This window comes from Neofelis nebulosa, chromosome 9 (genome assembly GCF_028018385.1).
Source record: "Neofelis nebulosa isolate mNeoNeb1 chromosome 9, mNeoNeb1.pri, whole genome shotgun sequence".
Classification (NCBI taxonomy): Eukaryota; Metazoa; Chordata; class Mammalia; order Carnivora; family Felidae; genus Neofelis; species Neofelis nebulosa.
This window is the reverse complement of record NC_080790.1, coordinates 111,933,728-111,948,991: the sequence shown is the minus strand read 5'-3', so window position 1 is coordinate 111,948,991 and position 15,264 is coordinate 111,933,728. Positions and strand designations below refer to the sequence as shown.

Below are 15,264 nucleotides of genomic sequence, written 5' to 3'. Positions count from 1 at the left end.
TAATATTCTGAGAAATGAGGATGAAAATAGTGCAGCGTGGCTTTTTATCCATTGGATTTTGGCAAAATTAAAAGGATTCCTTGGTGGGGCGCCTGGCTGGCTCGGTTGGCGGAACATGCAGCTCTTGATCCTCAGGGTTGTGCGTTTGAGCCCCATGTTGGGTTTCGAGATTACTTTAAAAATTAAATTAGAAAATAATAAATAAAAATTTTAAGGAAAAAGGATTTCTTGGCCTGCCCAGATAAACACTTCTTTCCCTACACTTTTTTCTCTCCCTTGGTCACCCTCTCTTGGCAAACTCCAAATTCTCTAGCTACCCTGCGTCTGCACCGTGCAGCTGAGTGTGGCTGAAGAAAAGCACTGGGTTACAGGCCTCATTTTATGTTCCTGACCACTGGTCTCATGGTGGGCCCTTAGCACTGCCTTGCTGTCCTTCCGCACCTTCCACGCTTCTAGACCAGGGCTGGACGTACTAGGACCCACTGCCATATCTGGCCTGCCACCTAGTTTTATATGGGTCTGCAAGCTAAGAACTGTTTTTACATTTTTAAATGTTTTTTTGGTTTTTTGGTTTTTTGGTTTTTAAATCAAAAGAATCCTAGAGGCGCCTGGGTGGCTCAGTCAGTTAAGCATTCGACTTCGACTCAGGTCATGATCTATCTCACAGTCCGTGAGTTCAAGCCCCAACTTCAGCTGAGCTCGAGCCCCACTTGGGGCTCTACAGTCCTTTTCCCTCTCTCTCCGTCCCTCGTTCATTCGTGCTCTGTCTCTCTCAAAAACAAATGAATAAATTTTTTAAAGATTTTTTTTACTCAAAAGAAGACTATTTTATGACCTGAAGATTGCTTGAAATTCAGATTTCAGTGCCCCCATATAAGGTTTTATTGGAACACAGCTGTGCCCATTTGTTTCTGTACTGGCTGCTCTGGTGCTCCAGCAAGAGAGTTGAGACCACACGTGGTGCTCTCCTCACCTCACACTGCTGCTCAGCACATAAGAAGTCAGAGTTGCGCTGTTACATCTTGATTTTGTCTTTTCTCAGCAAAACCTATGATGTATTCTATCTGGCCCTTGATAGAAAAGCTTGCCAGACTTTGTCCTGTATGACTATTTCACACCTCCTCTCAAACCTAAAACCACCACTGCCTCTTCTGTCCTCACGCTTAAGAGAGGACGGTGATTTCTGTTTGACGAAGAAAAGAGAAGCAATCCGAACTCCCACAGGCTCCCACCACCACAGCTGCCAATCCACCTGCCGTGGTGCTGTGGACCCTGCATCCCTCCTGTCCAGTGGATGAGTTGTCTGAGCTCTCTCTGTAGCCCATTACATTAACCATCTATTGCTAATCTCCGCACCTTAAAACAACACACGTTTAGCTTACAGTCTCTGTGGTCCGGAGTCTGAGCACATCTTAGGCGAGTCCTGCGCTTCAGGGTCTCACAAGACTGCAGGCAAGGTTTTGGCTGGGGCTGCGGTCCCATCTGATGCTCGATTGGGAAGGATCCATTTCTTTTTTTTTTTATTTTTTTTTATGTCAGCATGACATTTTTTTTTTCAACGTTTTTTATTTATTTTTGGGACAGAGAGAGACAGAGCATGAACGGGGGAGGGGCAGAGAGAGAGGGAGGCACAGAAGTGGAAACAGGCTCCAGGCTCCGAGCCATCAGCCCAGAGCCTGACGCGGGGCTCGAACTCACGGACCGCGAGATCGTGACCTGGCTGAAGTCGGACGCTTAACCGACTGCGCCACCCAGGCGCCCCAAAGGATCCATTTCTGAGCTCACCTGGTTGTTAGTAGCATTCAGTTCCTTATAGGCGGCTGTACTGAGGCCCTCTGTTGTTTGAAATTCCATGCCACATGGACCTTCCCAGTGTGGCGGCTGGCTTCTTCTAAACCAGCAAAAGAGAGAGTGTCTCCTTGAAAAACAGGCATTATGATCCCGTGTAACATCATATACGTGTAGTTATATACATCCCATCACGCTTGCTATAAATCTGTTGGTTAGAAGCACAGCACATGTCCTGCCCACACCCAAGGGGAGGAGATCACACGAGGGCATGAACAACAGAAGATATCATGGGGGATCGTGGGGGCCATGGTGAGGCCTGTCTGCCACACACACCCTCCACTTGGATATCAGTTCCATCCGCTTTTGTCTCCTCAGGACTTGACTTCAGTATCCTACATCATCAGGTTTTCCTCTGAATAACTGTCTGGATAACTATCATCTTCATATAGATGTGCTATAATTTCTCCCATCTTAATATTTTATTTTTTTTTTTTAATTTTTTTTCAACATTTTTTATTTATTTTTGGGACAGAGAGAGACAGAGCATGAACGGGGGAGGGGCAGAGAGAGAGGGAGACACAGAATCGGAAACAGGCTCCAGGCTCCGAGCCATCAGCCCAGAGCCTGACGCGGGGCTCGAACTCACGGATCGCGAGATCGTGACCTGGCTGAAGTCGGACGCTTAACCGACTGCGCCACCCAGGCGCCCCCCATCTTAATATTTTAAAAACTCTTACCTCAGGGCACCTGGGTGGCTCATTCGGTTGAGCGACCGACTTCAGCTCAGGTCATGATTTCACGGTTTGTGAGTTTGAGCCCCGCGTCGGGCTTTGTGCTGACAGCCTAGAGCCTGGAGCCTGCTTCTGATTCTATGCCTCCCTCTCTCTCTGCCCCTCCCCCACTCATGCTCTGTCTTTCTCTGTCTCAGAAATAAATAAACATTAAAAAAAATTTTTTTAAAGAAACAAAACTCTTACCTCTAATTTCTTCCAGGTAGCCCTCTGTTTCTCTGTTTTCCTTAATAGTAAAGCTTCTCAAAAGATTTGTCCAGACTAACGCCCCAGGTCCTCTCTCCTCATTCTCTCTCTCTGTCCCATTCCAGTTAACCCCTTTCCTCCCACATTCCATTGCAGCCGCCCCAGTGGGGGCTACCTGTGACGTCCACGTTGCTGAGTCCAGAGATCATTCTGTCTCATTACCCTTGACCTTCATCAGCATCAAACACAGTTGACCACTCACTTCTCTGTGGAATGCTTTCAGTATAACTTCTCTCCTGGTTTGTGTCCTCATTGACTGATTCCTCCTCATCCATGGTCCAGGGCCTCGTCCTTGGACCTCTTGTGAGCCCATCTTGTCACCTGGCTTTCATCCCAACTCCCACATGTCATCACTGGTTCACCCTCTCCCCTAAACTCCAGATTTATATGTCTAGTTACCTACTCAACATTTCCACTTGGGCATCTTCAGTTTAAAGGGTTCAGATAAGAACTTCTGGTCTTTTTTTCTAAGCCTTCTATTTGCACAGCCTTCCCCCAAGTCAGTAAGTGGCATCTCATCCCCCAGCTAACTCCTATGAGAAGCTTTGGAGCCATACTGTTCTCCTTATTTCCTCACCCATGCACATCTCATGTTCGACCTTGCTCTACATGGAAAGCAGTTTCAGAATCAAGTATTTCTCACTCCCTCCACCAGCACCTCTCTAAGCCACCACCCCTTCTTCCCAGTACTTATACTGGCCTCGCTGATTTCCCTGTCCCACCTTCCTACCTGTTCTCAACACAGCAGCCTGAGAGACCCTTTTAAAACTTCAGTCAGGCCACATCACTTAGAATCCCAACATGATCTGAGGGCTCTCACCTCACCCCGACCACGCTTCTTCCTTCTGTCCGTCCGTCCATCCATCAGATCCAGCTACACAGCTTCCACACCTGGACATCCTGCCTTGTGCCTAAGATACTCCTCTCCCAGACAGCTACTGGGCCTTGGCCCTCGCCTTCTTCAGGTCTCTGCTCATGTGACCTCCTACTAGAGAACCTTCCCCAACCACCCTGCCTAGAACTCCTGTTCCTCTTTTTCTTTCCCACACTGCATATCATATTGTATGGGGATACTGCTCCCCTCCACAGCCCCTGCCACACAGCAGGCCCTCAGGAAAGGTCTGCTGAAGCAACTGATGACATTGAACAGGGCAGATAATATCATGGTCAGAGCCTGGATTCCTGGGACTTAGGAAGCAAATGAGAGACACAGAAAAGAATCAACACACACACCCCAGCACAGAGGGGCAGGGTTTCTCAGGAGAGGAAAGACAAGACTAGAATCCCAACATGAGTGAGCAGCAGGTCAGGGCAACTCAGGCACATTTGCAGGTAGACCGTGAAGGCTCAGTGCTGGGTAGGAGGGGGGTATGTGTGAGGTTCTTCGCTGTCCTGTGGGCAAGTCCCTCAGCAGGCAAAGTGGGCCGTGCAGGAAGGACAGCTGGGGTGCCACTTCCTCCTCAGAGCAGAGTGAGCATGTGGCTTACTTGGAGAGGAGCAAATGGGCCTCCTGCCCCAACCCACCCCAGCAGCTCCGTTAGATGACAGCCCTTCCCAGGAGCTGTCACCATTACCCTCGGCCTTTATGTGCTCGTTGCCACTGTCTTCACCTTATCAGCACAGTGGGCTGTAACAGATGTGGTAAGTGCATCTGCTCTATTACAGCGCAGGGGCAGGACGGACGGGGACCTTCTGTGCCCTAAGCACAGTCCTGGAACGGGTGAAAGCAGAGGGGATTTTGGACGTCTTCCAGACCGTCAAGAGCCTGCGGCTACAGAGGCCACACATGGTCCAGACACTGGTATGCTGCCCATACCACCTCCCTATCTACAGCCCTTCTTTGTCGGGGCCATCTCAGGGGGAGGCTTTTCCAAGCAGCCCCTCCTTCCCTAAGGTGTCCCATACAGAATGAGCCTTGCGGGCATTGAGAGCAGAGAGGCACAGCCCTGCCACCAGTAAGAGAACCAAGCGGGCTCTTTGAAGGCTAGAGGGGGTGCCTGGGTGCCCCACGGGGCTCCATGGGTCCTGGCGTGGGAAGTCTCAGGAGTGCTTCCTTTCTTTGGTTCAGGCTCCTGACTGTCTCGGTGACCAGTAACCACCGAGTATGGGGATAAGCATCCAAAAGGGTCCCTGAACCTCCGAGAGACATGTCTGAAGGGGAAAGAAAAATACATTTTAAGAGTTCGGGGAGTTGGTGAGGCTTTGAGAGCCAGGGCGCCTGCAGCTTGGCAATCATGGTGAGGTGTGGGCCCCACAGAGCCGTCTCCCTGCTTGCGTGGTTTGCCAGCCCGGCACACTCACGTCTGACCACTGTAGGCCTAGGACGACATCTTCCTCTCAGCTCACCTCCATCCAGAGGAAATTAGCTGTACTCAACCCAGAAGGAGAGTACAGGCAGGTCAGGGCTCAGGTGCAAGTCCAAAAACGTTCATTTCCTCTCAGTTTTCCATTTTTTGTAAAATAGGTTTGTCAGGAACTGCAGGTACCTTGTTCTTGTCAGTAACCCTGGCTTTTCCCTCCTTGTGCTCTCCAGGAACAGTATGAGTTCTGCTACAAGGTGGTGCAGGAATATATTGACGCATTTTCAGACTATGCCAACTTCAAGTAAGAGGCGATGAGACCCGGTGGACAGGAAAATTGCCTTTAATATTTTGTAATATTCTGTTTTGTTAATATACCCAAAATTGTGTATATATCTTATAACTGTTTTAGAAATTGGTACATAGGCTTCTATTACCTATTAGGTGGAGATTTTATATGTAAATGTGTTAGCACTGATAGTCCTTTTTCCAATGTTTTATTGGGGAATTAAATAGTGTGATGTTTGGATTGATATCGTGAAATCCTCTACCTGGAAGTTGGGCTGTATTATTCTTTGGTTTAGACATCTTTTCCTGAAGAAGAAACACAAAACTCATTCCAGGTAGCTCAGTGTCAACTAAGAAAATAAGCACAAAGTTTTCAGAGCTCTTGAGGAAATTGGTTGTCCTGGTGCCTACCCCCACCCCCCCTGTTCTGTAAATAATCCCTCCCCTCTCTACTCCCTCCCCCACCACTCACAACCCACTGTGGGGAGTAAGGGGACCAGAGCGGTATCTCTGGCACCACACTAGGGATTATCAGGTAATAAAAGCTTTGACTCCCTAAGGAAGCGTCTCCCTTTGTCTGGGGTGGGGCAGCTGGGCCAGGGCTCTCCCAGGCCACTCCTGGCCCTGCTCTCAGTGTGCTGTCTCAGCTGGTCTCAGAAGCCGTAGTCTTCTCGACGACTCCTTTCGGACCCACATAGCCTCTCCAGCTCTTGGCTAGTTGCCAGGACCCATGTCTCATTTCTCAGCACGTCTTTGGTGCGGTGATCCCAGCCAGCCTCACTCCCTGGGAACATGGCCAGGGTCCCCACTGTTTGCCTAGCGCGGGGCATGGAAGAGAGAGGAGGTAACTGGCTAAGTAAGGCCAATCTGGATTCTGCTACAAAACTCTGGATTGTGTTGCTTTGCCCAGGATAAGCCTCTATATCCACACTTACTGGGTTAAATAGCTTTCATTTAATTTAACAAAATTTCACTTCATTTCATATTTGGACTTTTTTATGACAAGTGCCTCAGACCCAGAGACCAGGGTGATGGGAGTCTTCGATCCCAACTTGGTATCAAGCCTGATGTATTACACAAAAGCGTCTAACTTTTGTGTCTTAAATAAGGTGGATGTTTCATTTATTTCTCATGTAACGGTGTGCCCAGTCCAGAGACCTAGTGTCCTCCCATCTTGTGGTCCCAGTGTCCCTTTAGGATGTTATTCTTGTCCTTGTGGCTGAAGCTGGATCACTGTCTTTTCCCATGGAGAAGCAGAAAGAAGATGGAGAGCAAGCAACCTCATTTCTAAGGACATGAAGCTTCCTACAGCCTTCTTTCCATTTGCACTCATACCCCATTGGCTAAAACTTAGTCCTAGGCTGTACCATAGGACAACAGAATTGCTAGGAAACGTAGTCTTTGATTGGCACAGCTGGGAGGGTGGGTCTCTTCATTGCCTCTCATCCTCATGAGCAGCTCCTGATGGGAACGTAAACTGGTTGCCACAGCTGCGACAGCCTCAGTGCGAGGCTGAGAGAGTCTTGTGGCCTGTGGGGCCTTTTTCAAGAAGCAGGGGTAGGCCCTGGGCTACTCAGGCTGTCAGGAGTGAGAAGTGGCACTCCATCCTGGGCCGTGGAGGCACACTCAGGTCATTGCTGGTGTGCTTTTTGGCGGAGATGGGACTTGAGCTACCCAAGGGATGCTGGGAATTTGGATGAGCAAAAGGAGGCAAAGTCATACAGAGCCACATTACAGAAGGCCTCAGAGCCCAGGTGAACAGATGGGTTGGCTCCAAGATGGAAGCCAAGTTCACCACATATTCAGGATATCCTCAGGAGGCAGGGGCACCATGACAGACAACCTCTGGAAGTTTCTGTGAGGTGAGTATGTGTCAGAAGTACTCGGTCCTTCTGTAAGAACTAAGGAACTCCAAGGGGCAATAAATTAAAACTCAGTGGTTTTCTTTTTTTTTTTTCTTTCTTTCTTTCTTTATTTATTTATTTATTTATTTTTGGGACAGAGAGAGACAGAGCATGAACGGGGGAGGGGCAGAGAGAGAGGGAGACACAGAATCGGAAACAGGCTCCAGGCTCCGAGCCATCGGCCCAGAGCCTGACGCGGGGCTCGAACTCACGGACCGCGAGATCGTGACCTGGCTGAAGTCGGACGCTTAACCGACTGCGCCACCCAGGCGCCCCAACTCAGTGGTTTTCAAAGAAGCATAAGTTAAGCAAAGACAGAATCTGAAGGATTTCTGAGGAGAGGTGCCATGTTTGGGAAGGAGACCCTGATTTTTTGCAGGCTACCTCCTGGCAGATGGAGAAGGGCAGGCTGGGGTCAACAAGCTACATAGCCAACTTATAGGAGAGCCCTTCTCATGCCTGTGCTGCCTCGCTACCCCCACCAGGCTGCCTACCTCCTGTTGCTCGGGCTGGCATTGAGCAGCTTACACACCAGTGCTTACAAGGGTTTTTACAGAAGGACTGAGTACCTCTACCAACTCACCAGTGTGGGCTGGCAGCTTTCTGCTGGAGTCCACGCTGATTTGCTTGGTGGCTAGGCCAGTATTTTAAATACCACTGGTTGCTTAACAGACATCTTCAAGCAGGCCTCGCACGGTTGCAAGAGACATAAACCCAACGGGAACTAGTCGAGGCTAAAGAGCAGTGTATCAGGGCTCACACCACACAGTCGTGTGAGAATGGCAAGGGTGATTGCTTCATCCGTTGCCCATCTCCCAGCTAGTTAGCTATGCCCCAGGGAGTGTGAGCCAGTGCAGATTTCTCAGAAGGGGGAGGGCGAGGCATCCAGTGCCCACCGTGCTCAGACCTCACTTCATCAAGTCAGCACCCTCCTGGGCGTTCAGTTCCCTTCAACACCCCTCTGACCACCACCAAATGTACAAGTCTTTGATTTAAAAAAAGAGGGGGGTGTGCCTGAGTGGCTCAGTCAGTTAAGCGTCTGACTTCAGCTCAGGTCATGATCTCCTGGTTCGTGGGCCCAAGCACCTACATCAGGCTCCATACTGACAGCAGAGCCTGATTTGGATCCTCTATTCCCCTCTCGCTGCCCCTCCCTGACTTGCGCACTCTCTCTCCCTCTCTCAAAAGTAAACATTTTAAAAATTTAAAAAACAAACACCACTTGCCCCAGGCCTAAAGTCTTCTGCCTTTATGATAGACTCACTCTCACCTCTTCCATAGTTCATCCCCACAGATTCCTTTCTTTCCAATTCCCGAGGATCCACTAGTTCCTCCCTTCTGACTTTATCCTCACTCTGGAGCCACTGCTCCTCCTTTCTCCTTCTTCAGAGACTGGCCATTCCTGTGGTCTGTAGGTTATGCCCCCTTAGCTCTTCTCCAACCCTGAGCTCCAGGTCGGCTTCCTGCCACGTGACTGCACGCGGTGACCCACAGGCACCTGTCTCACACTCCCAATGCCCAGGGGTTCACCCTGTCTCTCCAGAGTCTTCGGTCCCTTCCTCCAGCCTTCCAGCATTCTCTGCGCCTCCCTCCCTCCACCCCTAGCCCACAGATCCAGACCTGCCGGCAGTTCCTGTGTTGACTCTTCTCCATTTTGTTCCTTATATTGGAGCACCGCTGCTGCCCTGTGTGCGGACTCCAGCTAACTCTGTCATCCTTCATCCAGACCATCTGCTCAGGGCTTTGTGCCCCTCTGTGCTCCAGCAGCACCCGAGCACACTGCTCTATGCCTCTGCTTTCCCAGCCGGCTACAAGCAGTTCCCAGACTGGAATGAAGTCCTATCCTCAGGACCGAGCATTAGTTGCTCAGTGGTGAACACATGGCTTTCTGTGTCCTGCTGAGAGGGATATGAGGATCAATTCCAGAGTCTACAGTCTGGAAGATGACAGCAAATGTTCCTGAAAAGCTATGTATGTGGCCAGAAAGAAAGGAACAAGAGCATCCTTTGGGAAGCTTAGTTCTGGTTTGGATGTTTTAGGAAAAACCACAAACAAACTACAGAAAAAATAAAGGCTCCCCATTCCTCTTTTAAAATAAACACAAGGGACTTTGAATAAAACATTCTGTAAACCCAAACCAGAACTAAGCTAGTTTACTGAACTCAAAGGAATCATTTTCACTAAACCATAAAACAAATGTTTTTCCTAAAAATTACTTGGTTAACCAACACATATAGGAACGAAGTATTTTCCAAAACAATTTCACTGAACATACAATCCACACGTTGTTTGGAAATTGATGTGTGCCTTCCTGCATGGGAAGCTGAAGTCCGGGCGCCCATGAATAACTGGTGCCTGTTATGCCATCCCCTCCCCCATCTTTGCCTCCGGATTTGACGCACCTGCTCTCCTAATGACTGGCCACCACGCCACCAAGCCTGACCCTGGCCCTTGCATTTGCTGTTCAGCCCAAATGCAGAAATTGCCTATTAACCCTGTAAACAGGCCTCTGCCCGCCGCCCCCGCTCCAGGCGAATAGCTGGTGGAAAGCTAATAGCTGGTCCGTGGTGGAAAGTTGAGCTGACACAGAATGAGAGGCAGGGGCATGTTTCAAGTGTCTAGGTGAGCTGTGCCAAACTCCATGAATAGCCTTGGGTTGAGCACAGGATGGGGAAGGCTTGGAACCTTGAGAGGAAAGATTATTCCTACCCCCTGCTCATAGGCCCACAGATGCTACACTGCCCCCTGAGCTGAGCCCTCTCATGGGCCTGCAGGGAGGAGAGAGAAGCCCCACCCAAAACTACCTCCATCTAGAGCGACCCAGCCCTGGTGCTCAGGTGTGTGGATGAGGTTCATTCCATCCACCCCCTTTTACAGTTGAGCAAACAAGCCCTTAGGTCCCCATGGCCTCCCCCAGACCTCTCCACAGGTTGCTGACTCCCCACTCAGGCTGCCAACTGGGTGGGACACAGGTCCCCAGCCATTGCCGCCTCCGGGCCACAATTTCCTTTTAGGGTCAGGGAAGACTGAGGGCTTTGTAGGCCTAAGGGCAGGAGCCTGAGGATGCAGCCTGGGAAGTGGGAGGAGGATTCTTCAGGGCGTGGCCCGGCTGGAGCAGTCCTACCATCTCAGATCCCTGGGAAGACAGGGAGCGGGAGCAATCTGTCTGGTGACCCCAGGGCCAGTGGCTAGGAACATGCACTGGGAAGGGAAGAGTGTTGGGTGGCAGGCTACTCCCCCTCCCTTCATTGAGACGTCACTGGAGTCTGGACCAGGAACAGGGGGAGGAGTCACCATAAATCCCAGAGCTGGCTGCCTGGGGATCCCACTGTCACCTGGAGGAGCCACCTCAAGGAGCCTCCTCCTCCACAGCTTTCCCTCCGTGAGTGAAGAGGCTGCTTTCCCCCAAGGGCTGGGACTCCTGGATGGCAGTCTGTCCTGGGTGTATGGCACTCTGTTCCTCTTCTCCCTCCCAAGTCCCTCTTACCCATGAATCACGCCCCAAAAAGAGCCCTTTCCCTTTCTCTCCCCAACACTGTTTCTATGCCTGCTGCCTCTAGTGTGGGAGGGACGAGGGGTAAAAACACTTGCCCCTGTCACCACCACACATCCATTCCACATCCCCAACTGCCATGGAAGAGAGATGGCAAACCACAGAGAAAAGGCAGGGTGCTGTGCACCAGGTGCCCCCAGTGCCCCTACACTGCTGCCTGTCTCTTGGAGGGCTCCCCTGACCCGAGTCTCTGTTACTTTTTCCAACCTTCTACTTCTGGAATCCCTGATGGGAGGAGGGGTAGGCCTGACTGACCAGGAAGGGCCCTCAGCTGGCAAGGCTGGAATCCTCTATGCCCGGGGGGGAGGGGGGGGGTCTGGAGAAGGCTAGCTGCCTGGAGCCTCCGGGGTCCAGATCCCTGGACTCCTGGGATGAGGAGCAGTGGCAGAAGAGGGAAGGGCATTAGGAACCACTAAAGCTGCCCCTGAAGCGCCAGCTGTCCAAGGGGACCCTGGAAGAAAAGGAAGGAGGTGTGGATGGAAGTATCCGCCTTCTTGAGTGCTGTCCACTATCCGTGGGAGCAGCCCTGTCATGGCCGGCTGCAGGCTAGGCCTTCTGCTACTGCTGCTGCTGACTGCCCACCCTGGACACTCGAAGGCTCAGCACTGGTCCCAGGGCTGGTACCCCAGAGGAAAGCGGGCTTCCAGCTCACCCCAGCACCCACAGCATGTCCCAAGGCTCCCAGGTAGGTTAAGGGTCTCCCCAGCCTGAGTGGGAGGAAGAAGGTGCTGGGTGGGGCTCCTTCACCTACCGTGAGCCTGGGATGGGGTAGTGGGCAGGCCACAGCCTCCGCTCCCTTCTGAGGAAGGGTCCTGGGCACTGCAGCAAGCAGACCAGACAAGGCTGCCCATAACCTCCCAAACGATGCCCTGGCTCCCTAGAACAGTGTGCCCTGGGAGGCCAGAACCACAGGCTGGTGGTCCCTCCACAGGAAGCAGCGCCTGGTGCAGACACTGCTGGTAAGTACAGAGAGAGGCCCAGGCATTGGCCACCAGGGGCCATTATGGCCAAGGACTTGGGCTATGTGGACAGAAGAGGGGGTAATGAGAAAACACAGAGACGCCCCCTGCCAAAGCACCCTCAGGCACACAGCCAGATGCCATCTGCTATTCTTCCTATTTCCCAGAATTCTCGGAACAATTTATGATAAGATACTTATGTTAAAGTAAAAGATTCGAAGTCATTAGTGGAGTAGGAGGAGACAATTGTGCTTAAAACCTCCATAAGTAAGACCACAGCTGTAGCGGGATCCTCTAGGCTTCTTTCTCATCATCAGGAGAACCCAGTGTGTCTCCCAGTGGGAAGAGATGAGGAGTGTGAACTCACACTAATAGAAGGGGGCCCAGAACCAGGTGGTCACTGCACTAGCAATGACTTAGTGATTGCAGAAGACCAAGTGCAGAGATGGATTACTACTATTTTGCAAATTTATTTTAAAGTGCACCAGGAGGGCGCTAACTGAAGGAGAAAGTGGTAAATTCCCATAAGGCAAAAACTTATCACCGAGTTTAAGTCGGTGTGAGCTCAGGCTTTCACATACCAGGTTAAGGGTGGGCAACACCCAAGGAGCTACAGAGCGCCCACGCTGGGTCCTCTAGCAGCCAAGGCGCGTCCGCCAGAAGGCCACGTCCAGCTCCGCGGGGACAGGTCGGGAGGAGAGGGGGCGGGCAAGGTCGCAGCTGGGCTGCCAGGGCATCTGCTAAAATGCCCGCTTCCTCCCCGCGCAGACCGAACCTAGAGCGCCGCGCCCTGCAGCCCTCCAATAACGATGTGAACTCCCTGAAGCTACTGCCTCGAGATCTCTCAGTCGTCCCCTCCCTTGCCCACCCGCGCTGAGACCCTACCCCGCGCGGGGGGCTGGAGGGACGCGGGCCGGGCCCGCCGGCGGGAGGGACACGGGGCGGGTCATGGCAGGTCTCGCAGGAAGGGCGAAGCCAGAGCCAGCGGGCCAGGGGCGGACGCAGACGTTGAGGGGTAGATGCAGATGTTGGCAGGTGCGCTCCCCGCGACCCGGATCCAGGAGGTGGGAGGCGGAGCCCGCGGACTACGAGTCCCGTGGTACCCCGCGCCCGCTTCCGGGCCCCGTGATGCCCTGCGGCGCGCCGGACGCGGGGCATCCTGGGCCATGCTGCGCGCGCTGAGGGTCCTGGGCGCGAGACCCCCGTGCGGGCCTTGGGCCCTGCTGCTGCAGCCGGTTCGCGGCCGCAAGACCCGCCATGACCCGCCGGCCAAGTCCAAGCTCGGGCGCGTGACGACCCCGCCTGCGGTGGATCCTGTAGAGTTCTTCGTGCTGACGGAGCGTTACCGGCAGTACCGCCAGACGGTGCGCGCCCTCAGGTGTGTACGACTTAAGGGGAGGCGGGCGTCTGCGCCGTGGGCGGTGTGTCCGAGCGGGCGGGCGTAGAGGGTGCCGACTTTGGCGCGTCTCCGCCCAGGCTTGAGTTCGTGTCCGAGGTGCGGAAGAAGATGCACGAGGTCCGGGCCGGGGTCCTGACAGAGCGCAAGGCTCTGCAGGAAGCCACTGAGCACCGCGACCTGATGGCCTGGAACCAGGCGGAGAACCAGCGGCTGCACGAGCTGCGGTGAGTGGGCCGGGAGGCGGGGCGGGCCGCTGGCTGGCTGGCGCGGGGAAGATCCAGACGCACTGAGTCTCTGCCTATTGCCCTCCACCCCAGGTTAGCGAGGCTGCGGCAGGAAGCGCGGGAGCAGGAGCAGCGGCAGGCGGAGGAGAAGGCCCGGCGGGCCCGAGAGGCACAAGCCTGGGCGCAGCTCAAGGAGCAGGAAGCGTTGCAGCTGCAGGTGGGCCGTGTCTCCAGGGGCTGGGGCTAGAGGGCGGGAGCTCCTCCTGGGCCGCGCTCGGAGTCCTGGGCGCCGCGAAATGGGGCACTGGCTGCGTGCAAAGAGAGCGAACAGCCTTGAGTCTTGAGAGTTAGCAAGTAGGTGAGGATTTGGGAAAGATGGCGTGCAAGGAGAGTGCCTGGCAGGCGCAGAAGTAAGAGTTGACATTGGAAAGTGTTCAAGTACCTGGGTGATGGTAAGCCTGCATCTGGGAGGGACCCCCGGTTCCACAAGGAATTCGTATTTTGCCTTACGGACGATAAAGTCGTTGAAGTTATGTTCTAGGCTAGGATATCAGGTATGAGGCTTAAAAGCAGACCAGTCAGGAGTGATCCAGCAACAAAGGACGGGGTCTGAATTAAAGTAACAGAAGGAGAAGGACAAGTTTGAGAGAGATTAAGAAGGACATTGAGGCAACATTGAGGAACTGATTCCACCTAGCAGGTCCAGAGGTTGTCACGACTGGTGCGATTTCTTATCTGAGAAAGACGAACGTGGTAAGGCTGCCTGATATTTTTCCACTAGAAGGTCCGCAGGATCGTAGCTGTAGTGGGATCCTCCTCTACAGAGGTCCTAGGCTCCAGGCATCCATCCAAAGAGAGCTGGAGCCTCTCCCTTAGTGGGCCAAAGGCCAGCAGGCAGCAGGCATGTGCTGGAGACTTCCATTCAGCTGGCCTTCTCTCTCACAATAGGAGGAGGCAAAAAATTTCATCACCCGAGAGAACCTGGAGGCACGGGTGGAAGAAGCATTGGACTCCCCGAAGAGCTACAACTGGGCCATCACCAGAGACGGCCTGGTGGTCAGGCCACAGCACAAGGGCTCTTAAGGGCCCAGTAAGGACAGTGCCCACCCAGGGACCGTGTGTGTATGGGGTAGGAGGGTTGGGCCTGATCTGGAATAAACCAGTTGATGTTTCTTATGAAGAAGGAAGCTCAGCCTATTCTGGTGTGACCCTCACATTCTGGCCTCTGCACCCACCACTTGGTCAGAAACTCCCATACACAATGCCCTGTTCTACACCCATGTACAACTCTGCAAAGCACCAGACCTTAGAGGTTTCCATCTCACAGAAGCAGAATGGATCATAGTCCCCTCAGGCAGCCAGGTTGTCTACTAAGTGTCATCAAAGACTGGTTGGGAAATTACAGTCCTTGGGCCCAACTTGGCCCGCTGCCTATTTTTGTAAATAAATTTTATTGGATCACGGCTACACTCGTTCACTGACTACTTTCACACTACAGTGGCAGAAATGGGTAGTTGCAACAGCGACATTTGACTTGCAAAGTCTAAAATATTTTATACATGGGTTTTTACAGAAGAAATTTGTCAGCTCCTGAGCTAGAGCGTTAGGACTCCAACCAGATTATCAAGTATCACCCAGTACCTGAGAAACAAGCTAACCACTAGCCAAAGACCTGCTTCTGCCTGACCCTGAGATTTGCTGCTAGGGTCTGATGTGCCCAAGACACAAGACAAGGAGGAGACCCCATTTCTTCTGGTGGCTCTTTCTACCCATGGCCTCAGTGGCTCACATGCACCCTGGCACTGCCAG

The 15,264-nt window shown here is 52.6% G+C and overlaps 3 protein-coding genes across 9 annotated transcripts in view; all 3 read left to right on the top strand.

Moving 5' to 3' along the window:
- Nucleotides 1–5,975, top strand: part of PTPRA (protein tyrosine phosphatase receptor type A) — a 164,016-nt gene extending 158,041 nt beyond the window's left edge. For all 6 annotated transcript variants that reach the window (XM_058685055.1, XM_058685052.1, XM_058685051.1 and 3 more), the window contains 2 exons: nucleotides 4,494–4,629; nucleotides 5,362–5,975. In XM_058685055.1, coding sequence (XP_058541038.1) covers nucleotides 4,494–4,629; nucleotides 5,362–5,436 — 211 coding nt within the window. In that variant the 3' untranslated portion in view covers nucleotides 5,437–5,975. The remainder of the gene's footprint in view (nucleotides 1–4,493; nucleotides 4,630–5,361) is intronic.
- Nucleotides 5,976–8,646: 2,671 nt separating this feature from the next.
- On the top strand, nucleotides 8,647–12,851 carry LOC131485505 (progonadoliberin-2). The gene is given in 2 exon segments (XM_058685082.1): nucleotides 8,647–11,558; nucleotides 11,678–12,851. Coding segments are annotated over 2 exon segments (519 nt in total). The 5' UTR covers nucleotides 8,647–11,404; the 3' UTR covers nucleotides 12,043–12,851.
- A 95-nt stretch (nucleotides 12,852–12,946) lies between these two features.
- Nucleotides 12,947–14,916, top strand: MRPS26 (mitochondrial ribosomal protein S26). Of its 2 annotated transcripts, none has more exons than XM_058685073.1 (4): nucleotides 12,947–13,210; nucleotides 13,309–13,455; nucleotides 13,549–13,679; nucleotides 14,410–14,916. In XM_058685073.1, the coding sequence occupies exons 1-4, from the start codon at nucleotides 12,999–13,001 to the stop codon at nucleotides 14,547–14,549; spliced, it is 630 nt and encodes a 209-aa protein (XP_058541056.1). In that variant the 5' UTR covers nucleotides 12,947–12,998; the 3' UTR covers nucleotides 14,550–14,916. The 2 variants fall into 2 exon arrangements, with proteins under 2 accessions (XP_058541056.1, XP_058541057.1); XM_058685074.1 differs by having other exon boundaries at nucleotides 12,951–13,210; nucleotides 13,549–13,672; nucleotides 14,404–14,916.
- The last annotated feature ends 348 nt before the right edge of the window (nucleotides 14,917–15,264 follow it).